The 24,210-nt window shown below is 51.2% G+C and overlaps 3 protein-coding genes across 6 annotated transcripts in view; 2 read left to right on the forward strand and 1 right to left on the reverse strand.

Annotated features, from left to right (window-relative positions):
• The window catches only part of ADCY2 (adenylate cyclase 2), a 386,829-nt gene extending 384,498 nt beyond the window's left edge, over window positions 1–2,331 (forward strand). Inside the window, exon 25 of the mRNA XM_026017679.2 lies at window positions 1,504–2,331. Coding sequence (XP_025873464.2) covers window positions 1,504–1,656 — 153 coding nt within the window. The 3' untranslated portion in view covers window positions 1,657–2,331. The remainder of the gene's footprint in view (window positions 1–1,503) is intronic.
• On the reverse strand, window positions 2,322–22,409 carry CFAP90 (cilia and flagella associated protein 90). 4 transcript variants are annotated; one of them, XR_012000475.1, is made up of 5 exons: window positions 22,108–22,409; window positions 10,021–10,133; window positions 8,884–9,657; window positions 8,029–8,145; window positions 6,453–6,672 (listed from the first exon to the last, which is right to left on the reverse strand). XR_012000475.1 is itself a non-coding variant. In XM_072752689.1 (4 exons), the coding sequence occupies exons 1-3, from the start codon at window positions 22,252–22,254 to the stop codon at window positions 8,037–8,039; spliced, it is 369 nt and encodes a 122-aa protein (XP_072608790.1). In that variant the 5' UTR covers window positions 22,255–22,409; the 3' UTR covers window positions 2,322–2,556; window positions 8,029–8,036. The 4 variants fall into 4 exon arrangements, 3 of the variants coding, with proteins under 3 accessions (XP_072608790.1, XP_072608788.1, XP_072608789.1); XM_072752689.1 differs by lacking the exons at window positions 6,453–6,672; window positions 8,884–9,657 and adding an exon at window positions 2,322–2,556; XM_072752687.1 differs by lacking the exons at window positions 6,453–6,672; window positions 8,884–9,657; window positions 10,021–10,133 and adding an exon at window positions 5,969–6,442 and having other exon boundaries at window positions 22,108–22,398.
• Window positions 22,410–23,122: 713 nt separating this feature from the next.
• Window positions 23,123–24,210, forward strand: part of MTRR (5-methyltetrahydrofolate-homocysteine methyltransferase reductase) — a 50,900-nt gene continuing 49,812 nt past the window's right edge. Inside the window, exon 1 of the mRNA XM_026017673.2 lies at window positions 23,123–23,299. The gene's annotated coding sequence lies outside the window, so the exon portion shown is untranslated. The remainder of the gene's footprint in view (window positions 23,300–24,210) is intronic.

The following is a 24,210-nucleotide window of genomic DNA, read 5'->3' on the forward strand; positions in this document are numbered from 1 at the left end:
TTTTTGTGGGCCCCTGGACCCTCTTTCAGCCACCAAGCTCAAGAGGGCCAGCTCACCGCTGCTGCCACTGACCCAGCACCACATGGTCCCCTGATAGTGGCTGCTCCAGAAGCAAAATCATGTGATAACATTGCTGTGCTGTCCACAAGCCTGCCCAGCATGTATCACCCACACACCTGAGGTGGCTGGAACGCCCAGGCCCCATGTCCATGTCCTTTGATGAAGTGGGAAGAAATCCCTCCTCCTCCTCCTCCTCCTCCTCCTCCTCCTCCTCCTCCTCCTCCTCCTCCTCCTTCTCCTCTGCTTTCTCACATGTTTCCAGAGCAGCATTACCAGGGGTTTCTGGAAAAACAGCTCCTACCCTCTCTGCTCAAGACCCAGATACCTCCTGGGAGGCCTGACTGGGGGCCATGTTCCTGACATAAGGGTCTTCCCTCACCTCCAAAGCTAAGGCCTATTCTTAGCCACGTCTGTTCTCACCTCACCTGTTCTCAAAGCAGAGGCTTTGAGCATTCTTTAGTGGGAGGCTTCACCAGCATGCAACCGGATAGGCCCCAGGCAGGTCTGGGCTGCCATCCCCCCATCCCCAGACGTGGCTCCCAAGGAGAGCACAGCACACACTCAGGCTGAGATGGTGCCAGGCTCAGTACAATCCATCTCCCCTAAGACAGGGGGGCCATCCTACCCTGGAAGTTCCACCCCCACCTGACTCAGCAGGATCTGAATGTGATTCTACATTTAGCGTCCTTGCCCCACGGTCCAAGGGCAGGAGTCACCAGTGCCATCACATCGTCAGGCCACAAGGGAGGGGCCCAGCCCTGTTAGCACTCCGTGTCAATTAAGTGAGGGGAGGAAACTTCCAAGACCTGACTCTGTGGTCATGCTAAGGCTAGGGCAGACCCCTAGTGTCCTTGGAGTTTTATTCTCGAGCATTCAAGCTAGAGTGTGTGGCCATTTGCAGGAGCCAGTGGTCTTCTCGGGATATCTTCTCCCATCTGTATTAAGATCTGTTACCCATATTTATGATTCCATGAAATGACACCCATGACAGTTGTAAAGACCATCCCGAATCCCACCACTCCAGCATACCTTGATTTATTTTGTTTTCCAGGTCTCTTGTATGAGAATACATGATCTTCCTATGGCAAAATCACAGTGTGGGTCCAGGCTTCATGCTTCCTTTGGGATGAACCGATCCCACTTTATTTCATGGTCTCATCACAGAGCATGACAGCCTCATGTTTTACTTCACCCTGGAGATCACTTGACTTTTAGGTGGTTAATAGTCTGTCACTGTCGCAGCACGAAACTACACACTGTCCTTCAAAAGCTCTTCTTCTGCATTATTCTGTCTCCTTCTCATTTCTCAGGAGTGGAATGAGTGGGTCAAAGAACATGCCTGACACAAGTGTCTTTTGGCTCCTGATCTCTGTGGCCAGATGACCATCCAGAGGCTGTGTAGCCTAGACACTGACCACTTCTTCTCTGTCCATGCACTTCTAGGTCACCGAGGAGACCAGCGTCATCCTTCAGACCCTGGGGTACGCATGCACGTGTCGAGGGATAATCAACGTGAAAGGCAAAGGGGAGCTGAAGACGTACTTTGTAAACACGGAAATGTCAAGGTCCCTTTCCCAGAGCAACTTGGCATCCTGAAGAGTCACCTTCGTTTTCAGTACAGGCCAGAAGACTGTATTTTCAGGAAGGTACCATGCACTTTCTGACTGCAAGTTCTGTCTCTCGTTTTTGATGTGCGTGCTCTGTTCTGTCCTATGGAGCCTTTTCAGACTTGTTCCTATGACCTGGTGGCATACCGTTTGGTGTCTGACGTGTGCCAAGATCGCTCTGCCACTTGCACTGTGCTTACTCCTGAGCAGAAGGAAAAGGAGTGTGTGTTATAGGAGAAATGCATCTGAAGAACTCACAAAGATGACAGATGTGAAATAAACAAAAATTCTTAAGGCAATAAAACTAGGGGGTGTATATTATCTTCCGGTGCATGTTCTTTTCTGGAAAATATGGTAGCTCGCCAACCGCATCCGCTAGTCTGATATTAAAACACACAGTATTTGTGAATAAGTTGACTCTGTCACCCCACCTGGAATTTGACTGTGTTCCCCGCGTGTGTCATCGCCAGTGGCTGTCCGCGGGCCCCAGCGGGATCCGTGGCTCTGTTGCTTCGCTCTCTTGTGTCTCGTGCTAGCAGCACGTTGCCATCCGTCACCAGAATTAGTTCTCACAACCTAGAACCAGTTTTGTACCAAACACGTCCGATGTTTTGATGCCATTGTCTTTTGTAAGGTTGATTCATTAAAAGTTTTACGTACTTTGGATTAGAGTCTGTATCCTTACCCGCCCCGCGCTCTTCCTTCTCCTGTGTTTTTGCGCCAGCATTGGGGTTTGTTTTCCATTCTCCTCTTGGACGGTTGTTTCAGAAAGAGCTCCCCAGAAGCAAAGGTTGAGATCTCCGTGAGTAATTGAAATCAGGACAAAGTCCGTGGTGCAGATACTTGATTTTGCCGCTCCCTGGAAGTGCTCCATGTGTCATGAGGTGCTCTGGGAAGAAATAGTTTAATGGTAAAAGGATTCTCTCCCAGCACCCTACCCTCCCTGTCCCTGTACTGTGGCCTGCCATCAGCCGAGGGCTGCAGGAGAATAATTTGGCACCGACTGTGTACATCAGCAGCCACAATAGTTTGAACTCATCGGGAGAAGCTGCCAGGCCCCATAAGATGCCTGTTATGTCTGAGGAGGTTTAAGAGGGCACAGAGCCAATTGTTATGCATTTTGAAGAGAGAAAACTTGGGAAATTTTGTTCACGTACATCCAACTCTAGAGTTTGGGGGCTCTATCTTCACATAAGAAAATTGTACTTTGCCAAAGGGTGAAAAATAGAGCAATCATGTTTAATCTGATGTTTAAAAGCAAAGCTGCAGGTGCCAGCCTGGTTGGGCACACCCGGCTGTTTTCACAGCTCAGGGCAGGCATCTGCAATAGGCAAGGACCCCAATCCACCAGGAACAGCTTGTTCTGGGAACTCAGGCCCCGAGCACCAGCCCTCGTTTGATTCCCGACTGATTGTTTATTGACTGTGTGACTTTGAAAGTATCTTTTCATTTATTTTATGGGTGTTTCCTCGTTGATAGCTTATGGGATCAGTTATGACTGAAAGAGCTAATGACCATGAGAGAGCCTGGCATGTACTCAGCACTTTGTCTTGCCAGAGCTACGCTGCCAGGGCTTGGACTCAGACTCAGGTAAAAGCACTTGTCAAAACGAGTAACTGGCCTTCGTCACACAAGTGGGAATACAGCATGACTTGTGGCATAGTCTGCCCTAGTCGGGAATTTTTTTGATCCTATCATTACCTCTCAGCCTTGGCCAATTTTTTTGATCCTATCATTACCTCTCAGCCTTGGCCAATTTTTTTGATCCTATCATTACCTCTCAGCCTTGGCCTTGATAATCGCCTAATTCTTATAAAGGTGACCGAAGGAAGAGAACTAGTGTCAGGGCATCTGTCTTCGCTCGAACTGAAATCTGGCCTGGGAAGCCCTGGGGTTTGAGTGACTTTGGACTGGCCTTCTGTATCATTCGTAACCATGGTCAGCAGCCATGCCCCACAGGTTCTTCCTCCCTTAGAGTCTGCAGTACCCATCCCAGGGTGCTTTATGTCACCTCTCCTTAGGGGACACCCATAGCTGGGGGATTCGCCAAGTGCTCTTAAGCATGGCTCTTTGCCCCAACCAAGGATGTGAATTTGGTGAAAAGAATTTGGTGGATTTGGTGAAAAGAACTCAAAAGGAGGCTTGTTTTTTTTCCCAGAACTGTATTGCCAGGCCTACCAACAATACATTTTTTTAAAGCTATCAGACTCCACTTTGTTCTTCCAAAATATGATCCCCAACAGAGGCAGCAGTGCCACCTGGGGACTTGCGCATTTTCAGGCCCCAACCTGGACCCACCAGGGCAGAAGTCCTGGCTGTAGAGACCAGGGCATGTGCTGTGTTTAGATGACAAGTTGTCCAGGTGACTCCAGTCCCCAGTTGCGCCCCCTCTGTACAAAAGAGAAAACAGGTGCAGAGAGTTCCCAGTGATCAGTGACCAAGATGAGCCTAGAATGCAAAACTGCCTCCTTCCTAAAAGTGTGCCTCCCAGTCAAGGCTTCGTAAGTTCCGGAGTTACAAACATTCCGGTGAGCAAACCATGCAGACAGGACGGCTAGCAGCCCAGTGACAGTGGCAGCAAGCAAGCATCTCTCCTTGAAGCTCTCCTTAACCTTCAAGTCTTGCAGAAACCCCTCTCTCATAAAAATGCCTTGTGTAGTCCCCCTTAAAACTGCAGCGTTTCATACATCTGTTTAGAAATGTCTGCATCATCGTGAATCCTCCACGTTGCTCTTCCCCGGGCTCAGTGTGTGCTTTCCTAAGGACTGCAAGCACTCCACTTTCCAAGAAAGATTGACTAACCATGGACATTGGACAAATTGAACATATTCAAAAATCTTTGAATTCAAAGATTTTTGAATATGTTCTCTTTTATAAGGGCACTCATGGGCTTTACACTGTAAAAGTTGAGATGCCAACAGAAATACATTTAATTTTTCCCTGATGCCTAAAAAACAGGAGGTCTTTTGAAACCTTGTCCAATTCAGGCCCTGCCTTTTAAAAGGAGAAGGTTAAGGGAGTGGGATCTGACTTAAAGTAACTAAAAATAACTTAGTTTAACATAGATTTATCTTCACTTTCAGATGAAGGCATTTCTTAGAGATGCTTTGTCTTTCTTGGTAGTCAAAACTGAAGAAAGAGTAATTTGTAAAAGTTTCCACAATCCAAACTTGGCATATTTTCTATTTTTTTTAAACTTTATTTATTTATTCATGAGAGGCAGAGAGAGAGAGAGAAAGGCAGGGACACAGGCAGAAGGAGGAGCAGGCTCCATGCAGGGAGCCCGACGTGGGACTCCATCCTGGGTCTCCAGGATCATGCCCTGGGCTGAAGGTGGCGCTAAACCGCTGCGCCACCTGGGCCACCCATATTTTCTATTATTATTATAAATATAGCTTAAGGCACTCAAAGGCATTCCAAATAAACTATTGCTGTGTTTGGGAGGAAAAATAATAAAAGGCACCTACAGTGGAAAAAAAAGTTTCAAAAGAATAAAGAAATACTAAGGGGTCACTCAGCCCTGAAGTTGTCAACAAGTCAATGTCATGTGTCCTTAGAGAATCCAAACAAAACCAGCCATGGGGGGATCAGCAGAAAAAAAATGAATTAGATCACCTGCTCATTAACCACGAAGCTGTGGAAACTTTCATTGCTGTAGGTGAGGAATGATTTCTTCCAAGCGATCCATTCAGTAAAAATATAGCCAATGTCTTAATATTTGAGTCAGTTTCAAATTATCTCCAAAATAAACGTTTCCACGTTGGGTTAGAAACAGGTGATTCCAAAATGAAAACTATCCAGACTAAAGTCCCAGCCCCGATGGTGGCTGCCTTAGGACCACTGATCCCGCCACACACACTCCTCACGGTTCGGAATTCCCACTCTGAAGAAATGTGGGCTTAAATCAGCGACATGAACGGCTCTGTACCATGCTGCTGGGAACGCAGGAGCCAGAATTTTACCCGAGTCTGTTAAACACCAAAGCCCAGCCTCTTCCCATGACCTCTGGCGAGGAGTGACAGTGGCATTGCTGGCCACGAAGGCCACCCATCCCTACTAGGGGTCCTCAACTACGGACCTATTCTTTATTCTTTATTCTCGGGTGGGGAGGGGGGATGTTGTAGTATCTAGAATGGAGTTATTCTAAAAGGCGACTTCATGATATCTCCTCTTGGAGGAAGGAAGACTCAGGCAGCGCTTTGCCAGCAGGCAGTGGTGGTTTCAATGGCTGGTGAGGACACCCCTCCCAGGAGCATCCCCTGGAGTCTGAAGAAACAGTGAACAAAGTCACCAGACCGCTATCAAGTGGGAAGTTTTCTTTTTATTCAAGTGCTCACAGTGGATCAGTCTCTAGCATCATTTCAGCTGACATGATCACACGTGGAAAGCATCACATGAGATGTTCATCACAGGGTCTTGGGCCAGGGTCTTCCCCACAAGCCCCAGGAGGGGAAAGGAGCTACCGGGCTCATCCCCCCACCCACTGTCAGGTGCAAGCGGCTTCAGGGCTGCTCCCTGGGAACTGTGTGGGGGGACGGAAGGCCCAGGCGCAGCCCATCTGTGCTACCCCCACGGTCCAGGCCACTGTGGGGGCGTCAGGCTGGAGAAATGTGCCCAAAGCTGGGCGCCTTGATGCTGGGGATGTCGTTCTTCCTGTAGAAGTCAGCCTTCACGTGGCTGGCACGGCCGTGGTCCCGGTTCAGGGGCTCCACGGGCTGGTGTATGCGCCTCCCATAGACCGAGGACATGAGCACTCCCACGGGCCGCTGGCGCTCCTGTGTGGGGGTTACGGGGACCCTGGCTCAGCTAACGCCCACGTGGTCACACCACCTACCTGGTGTCCGGGAAGCTGCCTCGACCTGGGTCAGCTGCACACCTGCAACCTGCTCCACTCGGGCTTCTGACGCCAGGGGAACCTCGTAACCTGTGTCAGACCTGCCCCGTGTCCTCAGGGCCGCTCAGCGTCCCCAGGTCCTTCACGTCATTCCAAGGAAAGGCGAAGACCCTGGGTGCCAGGTGCCCTCTGACTTCAGGCTGTGTTCTCGGTCCCTCCCTTCCCTCTCCTTGTACGCCTCCTGCCTTCTCTCTTTTCCCAAAAGCACACCTTTCCACCGCCCACCTTGTCCTCTCCCTGCACCCCATATCCCCAGCACCCCCACCTCCCCTGACCACCCCGTCCCCCCAAGCCCTCTCATCTCCCCGGCCCCCTTCCCTCCCCAGCACCCCCCATCTCCTTTCACTTTCTCTGTCCCCTTAAGAGGCTTTATTCCTCTGCATTCCACTCCTCACTACCTGGAGTCAGTTCCCTATGTATATGACATTAAGTCGGCTATTTCCTCATAGGAATGTCAGCTCCAAGAGGACAGGGGCTTTGTGGTCACCCCCTCTATGCTCAGCGCACACAGGAGGCGCTCAAACTCTGTGGCTGATACAAGGGTGCAGGCGTGTTCTTATGACAGGGAGGCACTAGCGTCACTGCCCACCGGGAATGGACTCACATAAACTAAAACGATAGAAAAAACGTGGTGTCTGTGACTTAAATAGTAACACCTCATAGTTCACCACCTAATTTCCCATCGAAATAAAGTTTCCCTGGAAGTGACATGGTGGTATTCTTAACAGTAGCAGCCAGGAGCAGGAGTCCACTGACCAAGAAAAAAATCCACCGGAAGCTCTTATGTTCCGATTTCTGTGCTTTGTAGAAAAGATGATGATATTTACCCATCAGCTGGCTCTTAAACATACTGTCCTCGGATCAGACTCTGTGGAGACAGTGTCCCGAGTGCACAAAGACACAAGGAGGGTCTCAGCGCTAAGAAGATGCACAGCTTCCTCGCACCTGCCACCTGCTGTCATGCTGCCCTCCTCTCCCTGGGAACTGGGAGTTTGGCTCCTCACACACCCGTGCAGCCGACCTCAGGTAGAGGCCTCCCTTTCAGAAAATCGTGCAAACATAAAGGAGGAGCTGCCCTGCCCTGTAGGTGGAGGTCCAGGGAGGCTAGACTTGTGAGTGTGATTCCATCCCTGCTGCCAGGGACCCTGGGAGAACTGAGAGAGCCAGGACTCCGAAGTTAAGCAAAAGGGCGCCTGGGTGGCCCAGTCAGTGAAGCGTCTGCCTTTGGCTCAGGTCATGGTCTCAGGGTCCTGGGATCGAGCCCCACGTCGGGCTCCCTGCTCAGGGGGGAGCCTGCTTCTCCCTCGTCCTGCTCATGTGCACACTCTTGGTCTGAGCCCCAGGTGCAGCGAGGGAGAGGAGGGCCACACGCCGGAGTTAGCGCAGAGCGCGAGCACGCAGTCGGGTAGATGCACACACACAGCTCTAATCTGTTAGCACTTTGTCAACAGCCTCTCTTAACGTTACCTCCTCGTTCACGTGAAGTCCCAGGCTTTTTGCATGCTCTCTGTCATCTCGGTGCAATTTCTGATTGTAGCCTGGGTTCCTCTTAAAAATGCAGTCGTACAGGGAAATGATTCCCGTCTGGGAATAAAAAGAAAAAGAAAGGTGCGGGTTCACTGGACGGCTGAGCCACAGAAGCCCTTGCGGAGCTTGGAAGCCAGGCTGCTCCCCAATGGACAGTGGAGAGGTGAGTATCCGTCCGCACTGAGTGTGTGCTCGGGATGACCACCCCTGAGCAGACCCTCGGCAACCAGAGCAGGTGTCCGAGAGGCCCAGAGAGGCAGGGGCACCTCCGTGGCTCCTTTCCTGCACCTGTCACAGATCCCTCCTTGACCCAGGTGGCTCCTCCTGTGCTCTGACTCCACCACTAGCACACAGCCTTACGATATTAGTAATCCACTCAGTGTATGTGTTTTCCTCCTGCATTTCCACCTTTCTCATAGTTCTCAGATTTTCTGCAATAAGCTTGTACTGCTTTAAAAAAATTAGCCATAATTGAGCACTGAAACAATATAACCAAACAGAAGCTAGCCAATAGATGGGCACCTGGTACAAATCCCTCTCTGGGGAGACAGAAATACTTCCTTTAATCGGATGTGGTAACCCTAACGAATGTAATTCATAAGTGCATGGATATATATGACCTATAACATACATACATATATAATATACGCATGTCTATCAGACATAAAAATATGCGCACATGCACAGCTTTGATGTATTAGAAAATTATCCCATTAACAGATTTTATCCGAAATATCTCCATTTTTTCATCCCAAATTTCTCTTGATACAAAAATTTATCTGCCTTATCTGGTACCTAATAAAAGGAAAAGAAATCCATGTGTTAGTTCATCGTTAATCTTCATCTGTAGGTCAGGCCTGTCCTCTGTGTTCCTCTGGCCAAGTGCCAGCTGCCTTGAGTCCTCCAGCAGCAAATGCAGACACGACATCTTGCTGGCATTTGGGGACACAGGTGTCTAGCCTGTGCTTGCTTGCTTGCTTGCTTGTTTTCCAGGGTAATAATGCTAGAACAATTTCCTCCAACTGCAGGACCCAGAGGAAGAAGGTAAACAGTGCAAAGGATGCACGGCATGGGCTTAGTCTGTTGGAAAACATGGACTGCCCGTTCTCACCGACCGCAGGGCTCAGGGTGGCTGGTAGCAATGGAAAAGCCAGAGGGTGTTGTGGCTTCACCCTGACAAAACCCTCATGGGTCGTCTGTCCCATGCAAGACACGCCACTCCTGCTGGGGAAGCCATGAAGATAGCTCAGACACCTGGCCACTCTCCTTGTGCAATTAATCCTCTAGTAAGGAAAACAAGGTGAGCTTTTAGGATTATTTTAGGTTCCTGAGAATTCCAATGGCAACACACCTGCAGCACTTGTTCACCTGTTTTTCCTAAATTCAGAGTCACTCCAAATGACTTAGAGGCAGGAACTGTGGCTTTAGAGTCTGTGCCCTAGTGGCCATTTAATGAGGTCACCATGCAGAAGTTCCCTGTTGGCATTGTCCTCTGTCACCTGCTGGGCTTCTGCATCTGCTCGTGCATGGTTTTGCCTGGCCTTGGCCTCCACTTGTCCTGAAAGCCACCTGGAATACAGCTCATACACCCAGGGTTAAAAAAACAAAAAGGCCCAAATCAGTGGGGTGGGAATACCTTATTCAGTTTTGGTACTGTAAAAATCAACCAGTTATTTGGGAAAACCAATAAACCTGGGCCTTCAGGTCGCATTATTGTCAAAAGTAAATTATGGGTAGATTAGAAACACAAGTGAAAAGAAAATCCATAAGGGACCTCCTACGCATAAAAGCATCAGGGAAAATGTCACAAAGAAAATATCAATCACTTTGGTTATATAAAAATATCAGACATTTGATAATCAAAGAAAATTAAGACTAAAAAAAAAAAAAACCTGTAGGAAGGATTGTGATACCGCAGCATCTTTAACATACAGTGTATAGGATGTCCGCAGAAGCTGAGGGCCTTGGCTGGGTGCTTCTAGTCTGGGGATGTTAAGCACACCTTGCAGTAAGCCTTTTGTGGGAAGACACCAGGCCAGAGGGTCCTGCAGTGACACAGAGAGGCTCAGTGCACCACCCACTCTGCCAGGACGGTGGGACGGAAATTCTCCAAAGGAGGGGATGCTGGCCTCTGCAAGGGGAGGCCCGCCATGCAGACCTTTCTTTTTGGGGTGCAGAGTGGAGCTGCTGGCCAGGCCCAGCTGAGGCCAGCAGCTGACTACCCTGTCACCCCCACGCCAGCCCCCTACACACAGGGTCCTCCTCTAGATGTCCCGTTGGCACCAGAATCCCTCCTGGCCTGGCTGACCCAGTGAAGTGGGTGTGTTTTGGAGAAAGCAGCTCCAGCAGGAAGGCCATGTGGCTGGCGGGTGCTGGACAGTGCCGTCCCCCTGCGTGCCCGTCCCTCTGTGCCCGTTCCGGCCTGAACTTCCCGAGTTGAGTCAGCCCCTGGGGGTCCTGGACTTGTTCTGGAGACAGATATGAGGAGGGAAGAATGTGCCCCCAAACAGAACAAGCAAGCAATGAGGGAGGCAAGGTTCCTCCGCTGTCCCTGCACTGGAGAAGCCCACCCCGGTGCGCAGCTTTACAGGATACTGCTCTCCCCTCCTCCCGGCCTGGTTCTCTTCAGGTCCCCGAAATACTCCTTCGAAGCAGCAGTAGGGGGCGCCTGGGGGGCTCGACCAATGAAACGTCTGACTCGATTTCAGCTCAGGTCATGATCTCGGGGCCATGGGATCAAGGCCCAGCTTGAGCCCCGAGCTCAGGGGAGATTCTCTCTCCCTCTGCTCCTCCCCCTACTCATGCTGTCTCCCTCTGTCTCTAAATAAATAAATAAATAAATAAATAAATAAATAAATAAATAAAATCTTTAAAAAAAGCAGCAGCAGCAGCAGTGCTATGGGAAGCAGTGGTGCCCCCGCCCCAGGGTTAGTTACCTATCTTGCCGTATGTCAGAGCCGTGTTTAGGAGGGCTCTCACTGCACCTGCAGGGTGTGAACAGTCTCTATCTCTCTGCTTGGTGGGGTGGATACTTACTACTTCCCAGAGTAAAAACGAATTTTTCTGTCACTGAAAAATAAGTGGGAAAAAAAAAATCCCTCACCAGGCTGGCAGCCTCACTTAGCAATGTGACTATCCATTTCCAACACGTAATCAGACTGGAAACCTGTCTTTTCCTGAATGTTAATTATTAATCTTTCTTCTTTCTTTTTGTCTTTCATTCCTTCATGGTTTGAAGCAAAACTGCATTAATAAAAACCAATCTGGATTTAGATGCTATCACAAAACAGAGCTTCTGGGTTTACTAGTATTTTGCTATTGAAATCTCTCAAGAGATCTTCTGTCTCACACGTGATGCTGCTTTTTAAACAACAAAGCAAGGGGCACTTGGGTGGCTCAGTGGTTGAAATCTGGCTCAGGGTGCGATCCTGGGGTCCTGGGATTGAGTCCCGCATCGAGCTCCCTGCATGAAGCCTGTTTCTCCCTCTTCCTATGTGTCTGCCTCTCTATTTGTCTCTCATGAATATATCTAAAATAATAAGTAAAAATAAATGAAAAATAATAAACAAAGCAAAACAAGCCCATTTATTTTCTGTCCAGTGATCTCCCTTTGTCCCTTGCATTTTGAGCGTTCAAACGTACTGTGGTCATTCTGGCCATAGTGTCGGATCCCTTGCCTTCAGCTCCCCTATGGTGGAGCTGTTACTCCTAACACTGCAAAATAGCTCATCTGGTGGCCTGGGCCGACCCCATGAGTTGAGTGGAGACCTTCACTTTTTTCAACCTCCAAAGCATATGGCTCTAACTATCATACAAGGCAAGCACCCAGCTAGGCTCCGGGACAGAAAAGGGAGTCCCCATCTTGAACATCACAGCCTGAGAGTGGAAATAAACTCACTAACCACTCAAGGTAATACCCATGGAGCAACAGAGGTACACACAAAGTACATTGGCATGGAAGAAGAAGGATCGGCGTCTATCCCGGCTCCAGCAGGAAGTCCATGTGGCTAAAGAGGGGCTGCACTGCACCAGTATGGCCAGAGGGCACAGGGAAGTCACCTCCCTGGGTGCTATAGGTTGAATTGCATCCTCCAAAAAATTCATACGTTGAAGTCCTAACCCCTGGGATATCAGGAGGTGATTTAGAAATAAGGATGCTCAAGATGTAATTCAGAGGAGGTTAGAGCAGGGTAGCGTGGGTTCCTAGTCCAATAGCACTGGTGTCTTTAAAAGTTCAGAAACAGACACAGATACGCAGAGAGAGATGTGAAGAGACACAGGGAGAAGATGGCCATCCACAGCCGAAGGACAGCAGCCTGGAGCAGGCCCTCCCTCATAGCCTCCAAGGGAACCAACCCTGCTGAAACCTTGACTTCTGGCCTCCAGAACCAGGGGACAACAGACATTTGGTGTTTAGCCCCTGCTCTGTGGTACTTTGTTATGGTGGCCCTAACACACACACACACTTGATAGGGAGCCATCGCTGTCTTTTAAACAATGGAAAGAAGGGACCTAAAGCACTCTGCTTCAGGTAAACTGAGTCAGTAGACCATTCAACCTGGACAACCGGGGTAGACATCACCAATATTCAATTCTGCTCTACTCCTGACTCCACAGAGGATTAATCTCCTCTGCCCCTTCGGGCGAGTGAAGCCAAGTGACCATTTCTAAGCAATGAACTATGAGAGGGGGTGGCACGGGACTCCAGGCAGAAGCCTATGGACTCCTGAAGCTTCCTATGAGGTGTTGGCAGCTGCCATGGTGGTTGCTGAGTGACTCTCGTGGCCAGACCCATCGCTCTGATCCCCGTTAGACAAATAACATGAGAAATAAGCCTTATTTGGGGCATTGAGACTTTGGAGGTTGCTGGTCACTGCAGCGTAACCTCATTTTTCATGCCTAACTCAAGCATATACATGATGAAGCCCTGGCCTACCGCCTCCAGCCTACAAGGGTGCGTCTCCGGGTCGTGGGCTTCTACTGTGCCCACAGCCCCCTCCCAGAGGTTATACACACTCTCACAAGGGGGTAAGATCTTGAGCAAACTGGGATCTGAGGTCTTTGTTTCCTCTTCTCTTTCAGATCATTCAAATATAAATGTGCTGTCCGTTGTCAGTTCAAACTAGGGAATAAGAGTAAGGAAAATAATGTTTTTCTCATGGTACTGGGGCATGAGTAATATTATATAATTACCGAACACATCTTCTCTTCCAGAATGAACAAAAGACTGCAATCACCAGGTGCCATGACAATTAGGGGCCCAGTGACTAGCTCTGGCAAAGAACTGTGGGTGAAACCAACAGGCATCACCTTCTAGGCCTGGTCCATAAAAGCTCTCAATGTCCTGCATGCTCTCTCCCCTTGCTCTTCGGCCAACAAGTTTAAAGGATCCAGTAGAGGACTGCAAGGTCCCAAAGATCCACAGGTCCCTAAAAAGGAGGAGCCTGATTTTCCGAGTTACTATGTTAAGAAAGCCAGGCAGGAGAAACACACTTCCGGTATGTCAATAAGGCCAGGGTGTTGTTCTGGCCACAAGCTGCCCTCTGGACAAACGAGACCTGATTTGTAGCATTTGCTCATTTCCACAGTAGAAATACTCTCACCGTGGCTGATTTCAGGCTTCCAACTGAATGCAGAGTTCAGACAAAATGCTATAATTTGGCTCTTTGTTGTTAGTATGAGCAGGCTCTGACACACCACTAGTGAAGACTCTCGGGGCTCAGCGTCTGTTTGTTCCCAGAACACATCCCAGGCCCCTCGACGGAAACGGTAATCAAGCCCCATCATGGGCTGCGTTCACTTCCTCTCTCCCTGGGCACAGTACTGTTACCTCTCATCTGGAGGCTTCCAGGCACTGTTTGCCTTCCCAGTGCGTGATCTACTTTTAAAAATGAAAATTCTTAAGGTGATCCAAAAAGGGTTTCCTTTGATTCTTAGGGGCTTCGTTTTACTTCCCATAAGTCTAGTGCTTCTTTCTCCCCCGGGGGGTCCAGCGATATGCGAAGCTTAATGAGGACATCTTCATTAATTTTAACATCATTCCATTCTTGGAAGGACTGTAGCTTGTCAAGGACATAACATTAGCTCTTTTAAAAGGACACTACTGGGATCCCTGGGTGGCGCAGCGGTTTGGCGCCTGCCTTTGGCCCCGGGCGCGATCCTGGAGACCCCGGATCGAATCCCACATCAGGCTCCCGGTGCATGGAGCCTGCTTCTTCCTCCGCCTGTGTCTCTGCCTCTCTCTCTCTCTCTCTCTGTGACTATCATAAATAAATAAAAAATAAATAAATAAAAGGACACTACTCAGCTCTTCTCTTTGGTTCTTCCATGGCAAAGCTTCTATTTCTTCTCCTGGTGCATTAAGATCGCAAGCTTTGGAAATTGTTATAACTTTTCCAATACTCAGAACATTTTATCAGTTTAATAAGAATCATATCACAAGCAGCCTTGTTAAGGCATTATTTGCACTATTTTTAAGGGATCTCTTGTTGGCAGAGGCTGCCCGAAGCCGGAGCCCTGGAACCTGCCGCCTCTACCCTTGAGCTGAAGTGAACACACACCTGCCTTTCATCTCACGTGTGCTTCATCCTGGAGGGGTGCTCTGAGCCCGTGTCACCAAGTGGAGACTCAGAGCCACTCAGTCCCACTTCCACTGACACCAGCCCCACACACACCGCTTGCCACCCCATGTTATTCACATCACGGGAGAAAGGGGAGCCACAGTGCTGAAACTCGGTCAGATATACCAGGGATGACGCTCTTCCTTTGTGTCACTGTGTCCCTGAAAAGGGCATGATTTTGAAAAAACTGTCTAGGACACAGTGTCATATGAAAAAAAAAGCTGCAAACACATTTGTGTAGTTGTGTGATCTGCGTGTAAACAAACATGTTCTTGTAAACAAAGTTAGACACATGCCACTGCAGTCACATGCACACAGGGGACGGACACTTACCACATGCTCACTCCGGCTGCTGCCGTCCACATGGGGGCCTTCTGCCAGAAGGAGGGGTGCATGGCCTCTCCCCTCACCCCTTCCTCCCTCCCTCGGGGTGACCTGCCCCTTGCTGAGCTCTACTTGCCCTGGAGGAAGGCATGCCCCCATCTCTTACGCCCACGGCCCTTCAGTTTTCCAAGGGGCAGGTCACCGGACAGGGAAGATGCAGCAGCCCGGATTCAGGAGCAGCATCGTCCCCTCACAGTGTCAGTCCCCGAGGGGCAGAGCAAGGCCAAGGAGAGCCCGGGCAGCAGATAATGCCAAAGGAACCTCCGTGTAGCCCAAAAGACTAATCCTGCAGGTCAGTGACTTATCCTGGTTTGAATAAACTTTGCATCCCATTTCTGCCTTCCTCTGTCATCCACCGCAGCCGGGATTTGTGAAGCGCCCACAATGAGATGGGCACTGTTGATGACAATAATCCCTGTCATCATGAGCTCATACTTTAGTGGGAGAAACAAACACCAAGACCCGTAAGTAAAACGTCAAGCGGATTGAAACCAAAACATGCACGGACAGAAAAATGGGTGGGGTGGGAGGGAAGGAAACGTCCGCGGGGGTGGTCACAGTGTCTGTCATTCAGCTGGCGCTCATTTCTCTTGGAAGGCATGTGGGTGCCGGAGTCAGCCTCGATTTTAAGACGGAAAGGAGGGGCACCTGGGTGGTCCAGCGGTTGAGCATCTGCCTTTGGCTCAGGTCATGATCCCGGGGTCCCAGGATCGAGGCCCGCATCAGGATCCCCACCAGGAGCCTGCCTCTCTGTCTCTCATGAATAAATAAATAAAATAAATAAATAAAATTAAAAAAAAAAAAAAAAGAGTGAAAGGACCCAACCTCTCTTCCAGCGCCCTGAGCAGGGCCTGGGTGTGAGTAGCAGACGTGCTCAGTGCCTATGGCTTACGAGGCTCCATCTGGGAGGGGCTGGGGGGGTGCTCGTACCGAACAACTCCTGTACACCGGGTGCTGGCGCAGGCCCCTCGGAGATCCCCTCGGCACCTCCGGGCAGTCAACATGCACCTGTTATTTCCAAAGTGCTTGGCTTCCTGTGGTGAAGGGCAATTCACTGGTCAGCCGGGGGAAACAGCCCCTGGCTGCTGTGTCTCCACCACACACCCAGAAGGGAAGTGGGTTCATCTCACTAAAGCGAGGTGGGGAGTTCGGAGCCGAGCTCCACTCGAGACAGAGCTACCCCACACTCCAGCTCCCCGTGAGAGGAAGCATATTCTAAAACCACCTAGCAATTTTTTTTAAGATTGCTCTTAGACTTTGAGAAATTTAATAAAATCCTTCATAAAAGGGCATTGTCCTTTGACGTAGCCTTTCCATTTCAGCAGCAGAAACGTTGCACAAGGCAAAAGAAGGAAAAAAGTAATTTAAAAACATCATTGGACTCAATCTGCCTTACTGACACTCGAACAAAATTTTATAGGGAAAGCCCACGCTGCTAGAGCCCCCTAGGGAGCAGTGCTGGAGTTGATCACATTTTAGCTGGCAGCTTTCGATGACAAATTTGTCTCAGGATCCAAGGCATTACTGGGGCTTTAAATAAGCGTGCTGCATTGAAAGCCTTAACTTTGGGCTCTCCTGGGGGTGGAGGAGACGTCTTAGATTAGAAGGCACCAGAATGACACTCAGATTACCTGCCTCACCTGTAAATCTCCAGCAGTCAACAAGGGTGCAGGATATAAGTCACCTGCCGGAAACTAACCCTCGGTGAGAGGAAACTCTGATAATCACTAACAAAAGCAAATAGTGATCATAACAGCTCTACTTACATGGGGCTTGCGGCATGTGCCGCTTTATGTCCATTATTTAGATTAATTCTCATAATTGCTCCATGAAGCTGGTACTGTTCCAAAGGTGGGCAAAGTGACCTGGAGCGTGTGTGACTTGGGCAATCTGCACAGCTAGCAATAGGGAGCCAGTATTTTTACCCAAGCCTCCTTGGCCTGTGTTACTAAGCGATCACTAAATGTGTCAGGCCGTAACTGCCCTAAGAGCTAATCCAGCCATGCTTCTTCTCAGCTTTGAGTAGGGCCTGGATGTATAGTTAACTCGGGGGCAGCTGAGTCCTCCGGCATATTTGCCGTGCAAAGTTCATCCTCTTCAGCCCAAATGATGGCATTCTGTAGAGAATGCTTCTGCAGTCCCACAGCTGGTTAAAGTAGTTCATAGGATCCCCAGGAGCACCTTATTACCATTGGTGGCTATGCTGCAAATGTACTTTGAAATGCCTTTTGTTTTTCTTGCTGCTTTTACGGCTTTCTTATTTAGGTGTTACTATTTCTGCTACATCAATTTCTCCTGAGTGACACTAAAGGCCCTAGGATTTGAATTTGCCTGTGACCCCAACTATCAACACTATACTGTATTTTTTTTTTTTTTTTCAGAAAGTCTGTTTTGCATTAATTTGTTCTAAGGCCCATTCCTACCTCCCAGGGACAGTAATATATCACAGCAGGGGGTGGCAAACGTTTCCTGTAAAGAGAACGACAGTCACTGTTTAAGGCCTTCACATCTCATGGTTTGCTGTTCAAGTACATAACTCTGCATGGTAGCCATAGATAATACTAAATGAATGAGCATGGGACCATGTTGTAATAAAGCTTTATTAAAACAGGCGATGGGGGGCAGCCTGGGTGGCTCAGTGGTTTAGCACAGCCTTTAGCCCAGGGTGTGATCCTGGAGACCCGGGGTCAAGTCCCACATCGGGCTCCCTGCATGGAGCCTGCTTCTCCCTCCACCTGTGTCTCTGCCTCTCTCTGTCTCTCTCTCTCCTCTCTCTCTCTCTGTCTCTCATGAATAAATAAATAAAATCTTAAAAAAAATAAAAACAGGCAATGGGCCAGATTTGGCCCAAGGGCCTTTGCATGTGCATCACTGAATTAGAGGGGCATACTTCTTGCCCACTCCTGATTTCCTTCCAAATACAGAGCCGTGGGCACTTCATACCTCAGGTGTCTCTCTGCACGGTCCCAGATAAGAGGAGCCATATATCAGGTTGGTGACTTTAGGAAGAATAAACCGGACCTGCCAGGTTCAACTCTGTTCTTTCTCTGTTGGCAGTATCAGGCCCACAGGGGGTAGGGGTTCGGCTCTGCTTTTTCTGGGGCCCATAGCTGCAGTGGCTAGGTAGGTCTGCAACCCATTTTTTTCCAGAGTCCTTAGCAGTAACCTGCAACCTGGCTTTTATCTCTGATAAATATGTATCCTGACCTCCATCTGCTTTAATCTTTTATCTTATTTCACAATAGTTTCAAAGTGGTACTTAACAGGACTCCTCAAAGATACACATAAAATGATGTATTTGTGAAATTCTTTTTTCATTTTGTCAGGAAGCCATACGAAATTTATGTTCTCTCAATAAAACAGCATGGACCAACTTAAAACATCGGGATTCCCGGCCTTTTGGCTGCTTCTCTCATGCTGTGCAGTACTGTTCTGCATGAATCACAAATTGGCAACGATACAGGTCTTGCTTACTTAAATTGTAAAAATTCATTTAATAAATGAAATTATTTCCAGAAAAGTCCTTCTGAAACATATTGCTCATGGGAGGAAACACTCTGGGGTCTGTGGTGGCAGTGAGGTTGGGCACCACTGTTCTAAATCTCTCCAGTATTAATACTGGGTGGATATTCATGCTTAGGAGCACAGCACCCAGGGCTGCAAAGACACGAGAGCTACGAATGTTCTTTCTTCCTTCTGTCCGCCTGTCCTTCTGTATTGCTCAAAGCCAGAGAGGTGCTAACAGATATGAAGTCCTCCTGGTCAAGGTTCACATGTTAGCTTGCTCAGGCTGCCAAAACAGAGCACCCAGTCGGGGGTTTAAACGATAGAAATGTACTGTCTCGCAGTTCCGGTGGCCGGAAGTCCGAGATCAAGGTTCGTTCCAGCCTCCCTCCTTGGCTCGGGGAAGGCCATCTTCTCCCTGTGTGTTCCTGCCATCTTCAATCCATGCATGTCTGACTCTGGGTCCATAAGGACACTGGTCATACTGGATGAGGGCCCCCCACCCAATGACCCAACTTTGATTTGATTGCCTCTGTAGACCGTCTCCGAGTACGCTCACATTCTGAGGTGCTGGGGATGAGGATTCGAACATGATTATTTCAAGGGGACATAATTCAACCTGTAACAGTAGCTTAACCTAGAAACCACTGCTTTTGTTGGTAAGGCTAAGCTCCAGGACGTTCTCCTACATTTCACGGGGGGCAAGTCCTCCCGTGTGTGCTGACTTGATCTGGATGGGATCCATCTGGGCTCTGGGGGTGGTGGGTTGGGAGGAGAAGAGGAAAAGAAGGATGCATTCTGTGGGAGTCCCTCACACATCATGAGGGAAAGCCCTCCTTCCTCCCAGGCACTTGGCTCACCTATACCCTCGCTGAGCCACTCACTGCAGGCTGAGCATCCTTTTAATAATGATGCCCCGTACCCTGAACCCCAAGACACACTGCAGCAAGACACAGTACATTGGAGACATTTAGTGGAAATGGCTTGACCACAGGAGTAGAAGACTCCTGACAAGTTTTGAATTTGCTTCTTTTCCTTTGGCTTCTCTTCCTGCTTCCACTGCACGGTGGCCTTCACAGACCAGCGGGTTGTCCCCAGGAGGCCTGTGTGCCTGCTGGGGCCAGGCCAGAATCTTTTTTTTTTTTTTAATAATAAATTTATTTTTTATTGGTGTTCAATTTGCCAACATACAGAATAACACCCAGTGCTCATCCCATTAAGTGACCCCTTCAGTGCCTGTCACCCATTCACCCCCATCCCCCACCCTCCTCCCCTTCCACCGCCCCTAGTTCGCTTCCCAGAGTTAGGAGTCTTTCATGTTCTGTCTCCCTTTCTGATATTTCCTACCCATTTCTTCTCCCTTCCCTTCTTTTCCCTTTCACTATTATTTATATTCCCCAAATGAATGAGACCATATAATGTTTGTCCTTCTCCGATTGACTTACTTCACTCAGCATAATACCCTCCAGGTCCACCCACATTGAAGCAAATGGTGGGTATTTGTCCTTTCTAATGGCTGAGGAATATTCCATTGTATACATAGACCACATCTTCTTTATCCATTCATCTTTCGATGGACACCGAGGCTCCCTCCACAGTTTGGCTCTTGTGGACATTGCTGCTAGAAACATTGGGGTGCAGGTGTCCTGGCGTTTCATTGCATCTGAATCTTTGGGGTAAATCCCCAGCAGTGCAATTGCTGGGTCGTAGGGCAGGTCTATTTTTAACTCTTTGAGGAACCTCCACACAGTTTTTCAGAGTGGCTGCACCCGTTCACATTCCCACCAACAGTGTAAGAGGGTTCCCTTTTCTCCGCATCCTCTCCAACATTTGTTGTTTCCTGCCTTGTTAATTTTCCCCATTCTCACTGGTGTGAGGTGGTATCTCATTGTGGTTTTGACTTGTATTTCCCTGATGGCAAGTGATGCAGAGCATTTTCTCATGTGCATGTTGGCCATGTCCATGTCTTCCTCTGTGAGATTTCTCTTCATGTCTTTTGCCCATTTCATGATTGGATTGTTTTTTCTATGGTGTTGAGTTTAATAAGTTCTTTATAGATCTTGGAAACTAGCCCTTTATCTGCTAGGTCATTTGCAAATATCCTCTCCCATTCTGTAGGTTGTCTTTTAGTTTTGTTGACTGTATCCTTTGCTGTGCAAAAGCTTCTTATCTTGATGAAGTCCCAATAGTTCATTTTTGCTTTTGTTTCTTTTGCCTTCGTGGATGTATCTTGCAAGAAGTTACTGTCTAATGCGGGCTCCCTGCCCTGCTCTCCCTGCAGGCGGTTGTCCAGATCTGCCCGTGGTTATCTTCAGTTTGCAGGAGGGCTCTCCAAGGGTTTCTGTACCCTGGACTTTCTGGGCACAGTCGCTGCAGTGAGGGACTAGCCAGTGTGGTGCTCCTGAGACCCGCCTTCAGATCCAGGGCAGAGGGGTCACCTTGCTGCTCCTGGTGGTGGTACTTGAAGCCCAGTGACTCCTAATCCCTTCCCCTAAGAACACATGACCCCAGCCCACCCCCAAATAGCTCGCACCACAGGGGGTGAGCATTCTCGCACCCCACCCTACCCTGTAGGCCCTAACCCCAGGGCCTCATCCCAGGTGAGCATACCCCCCACCCCAACACACACACACACACACACACACACACACAGACACACACACACACACACACACACACACACACGGCTCAGCCCCTGCTCATCCTCTAGTTGAGGCGGGAGGTCCACCTTACTCTTATGGTCCTGGTAACTGTACTCTTTGGGGTCCAGGCATCCCAGAGAAAGGCTGCTCGCCCACTTTGCTTCCTCCTGTGACCCTGATGCCCCCTTAGTCTGTCTCCTGGGGTCCTACTCCAGTGCCTTCACAGGCTGTGCAGCCCTGCTTCTGTCCCCACCCTCCACTCCCACCCTTTCGGGTTTTCTGTTGGTTTTTTTTGTTTTTTTAAGATTTTATTTATTCATTCATGAGAGACAGAGAGAGGCAGAGACTCAGGCAGAGGAGAAGCAGGCTCCATGCAGGGATCCCGATGTGGGACTCGATTCTGGGACTCCAGGATCAAGCTGGAGGCAGATGCTTAACTGCTGAGCCACCCAGGTGTCCCCACCCCACCCCTTTGAAGCCCCATCTCCAGAGTCCCACCCCAGAGTTGCTCACCAGTCCCTGGGATGCCCAAAAGTGTAGCCCTGGGCTGCAGCTCCCCTCATCCAACCTCCCCTGCCCTTCTCCCTAGACTTGGTCCTCGGGAGTGAGGCCTCAAATGGATCCCCAGCAGAACTCCAACCCAGACCCGCAACCCCGCAGGGCTGCCTGACCCTATCCCTCCTCTCCTGCAGCCTCCTTCTTAGCCCCGCAGCCCCGCTCCCATCCCCATTCCCCACCCCCGCCCGCTCACCCTGTCCCCGGTACTGCAGCCCCCACCTCGGCCCCTCCCCGGCCCGGCTCCCCCGCCCCGCCTCCTGCCCGCCCCTCCGCCCCGCCCCCCTGCGCAGCCCCGCCCCAGCCCGGCTCACCCGGCCCTGCCGGTAGTAGTAGCTGTGCTCCTTGGGGTCCAGGCGCCGCGGCGGCACGTAGCTGAAGGCGGACAGCGCCGAGAGGGGCAGCGGCCGGGGCTTGCCCCGCAGCGTGCGGGCGGTGACCTCCTCCTCGTCGTCCTCCATGCCTCCCGGTGCAGCCCGCCCGCCCAGGGCCCGGCCCCGCCCCTGCAGCCCGCCCGCCGCCCGCGTTCGGCGTCGCCTGGAGACCGCGGCGCGCGAGGCCTGGGCCGCGGGGGGGCGGGGCGGGGCGGGGCCGGGCGGACCCCCTCCCGCGGCCCCTCCTCCCCCTCCCGCGGCCCCTCCTCCCCCTCCCGCGGCCCCTCCTCCCCCTCCTCCCCCTCCTCCCGTCCCGCGGCCCCTCCTCCCCCTCCTCTCCCTCCTCCCCTCCCGCGGCCCCTCCTCCCCTCCCGCGGCCCCTCCTCCCCTCCCGCGGCCCCTCCTCCCCCTCCCGCGGCCCCTCCTCCCCCTCCTCTCCCTCCTCCCCTCCCGCGGCCCCTCCTCCCCCTCCCGCGGCCCCTCCTCCCCCTCCTCCCCCTCCTCCCCCTCCCGCGGCCCCTCCTCCCCCTCCTCTCCCTCCTCCCCTCCTCCCCCTCCTCCCGTCCCGCGGCCCCTCCTCCCCCTCCTCTCCCTCCTCCCCCTCCTCCCCCTCCTCCCCCTCCCGCGGCCCCTCCTCCCCCTCCTGCCCCTCCTCCCGTCCCGCGGCCCCTCCTCCCCCTCCTCTCCCTCCTCCCCTCCCGCGGCCCCTCCTCCCCCTCCTCCCCCTCCCGCGGCCCCTCCTCCCCTCCTCCCCTCCTCCCCTCCTCCCCTCCTCCCCCTCCTCCCCCACCTCCCCGCTTCCTCCCTCCCGCCGGGCACCGGGCGCCTCCTCGGAGGTGCGGCCCCCGAGCCCCCGCTGCAGAAGCGGCTGCGGCTGGGACGAGCCCCTCCCGCCCCTCCCGCCCCGCCGACCCGCCCCCACGCAGCGGCCGCTCGGGGCGCGCTCCTGCCTGCGCGGCTCGGGGGTGCGTCCTGCCGCCGGGCCGCGGGCGTCCCCGTGGGGCTCGCGGTCCGCGGGGGCAGGGAAGGCGCGGGGCGGGCCCAGAGCAGCGCCGCCCAGGGGAACGCGGCGGGAGCCACACTCGGAGCTTAGAACTCCTGGTAGCCACACCGAAAAGGCCAAAGGACACAGGTGAAATCCATTGTAATAATATTTATTCTACCCAGTTTGCCCAGAACATCATCGTTTATCCTGTGTTATCAGCCACAGCGCAAGGGCAGGTGGCCGCCTGTGGCTGGTCGCTTGGGCCGCGGAGGTGCAAGGCTCCCCGGAGTTAAACCGGGGTGTCCGCGGCTGGCCTGGGCTCGGGCGCCGCTCTGCCGGCCGGTCAGGTCGTTGTCCCTAGACCGAGGGCTGGCTCGGCAGGCCTGCTCCCCTCCCCGACAAGTTCCTGGAGCAGAGGTTGGCCTCTCCAACCTCCTGCAAAGACGGAACAGGTGAGGAGTTGGCCCCGAGGCTTTGAAAATCTTGCTTAGGTAATTCGGTGTCGCGGTGTGGAAAGTGGAAGTAGCTGACGCCAATTAGCTTGAGAAGGCAGCTAAAACTGACACTGAAATAATTTGATCATGAAATCCTGCCCCACATTCTAGGGATGTGAATCTGGTACTTGTCTCGGTAGGTGACATTTAATTATGGGCTACACTGGGAGCTCTGGAGGGCAAGGCGGCACGCATACATCTGTTCCTTCTTTGCTGGCCCAAGTAGGTCCTCAGCAAATATTTGGTGACTAAATAAAGGGATGCAGTCACCACAGCTTGGTTCCCTCTAAAGGTACAACTAGGACAAGGGCCTGAGTGCTCTTGTCTTATTTGGGAGATAATCCCAGGGAGCATGAATGAAGGACCAGAGGAGCGAGAGGAGCAGGAGAGTAGGTATAAGGATGAGTTATCAAGGTCATGGCAGAGGACAGCTGGAGCGCTGCCATGCCCAGAACTTTCTGGGCAGCATGAAGTGGACTCTCAGAATTGCCTGCCAGACAGACCTGGAGGTGCCTTTTATCCCTGGTCTGCAGTCCTCCTGGGTTGACACCTGCTCTTGGATCT

The sequence above is a fragment of the Vulpes vulpes genome, chromosome 3 (assembly GCF_048418805.1).
Source record: "Vulpes vulpes isolate BD-2025 chromosome 3, VulVul3, whole genome shotgun sequence".
Lineage (NCBI taxonomy): Eukaryota > Metazoa > Chordata > Mammalia > Carnivora > Canidae > Vulpes > Vulpes vulpes.

What these genes read in the sequence shown, in the direction of transcription:
- CFAP90 (XM_072752687.1), bottom strand. Translation starts at nt 22,254, where the DNA reads ATGGAGGACGACGAGGAGGAGGTCACCGCCCGCACGCTGCGGGGCAAG. An exon ending in ACTACTACCGGCAGGGCCGG is followed by an intron (nt 8,146 to 22,107) that starts GTGAGCCGGGCT and finishes TTTTATTCCCAG; the next exon opens with ACGGGAATCATTTCCCTGTA. An exon ending in GACTTCACGTGAACGAGGAG is followed by an intron (nt 6,443 to 8,028) that starts GTAACGTTAAGA and finishes ACCCCCACACAG; the next exon opens with GAGCGCCAGCGGCCCGTGGG.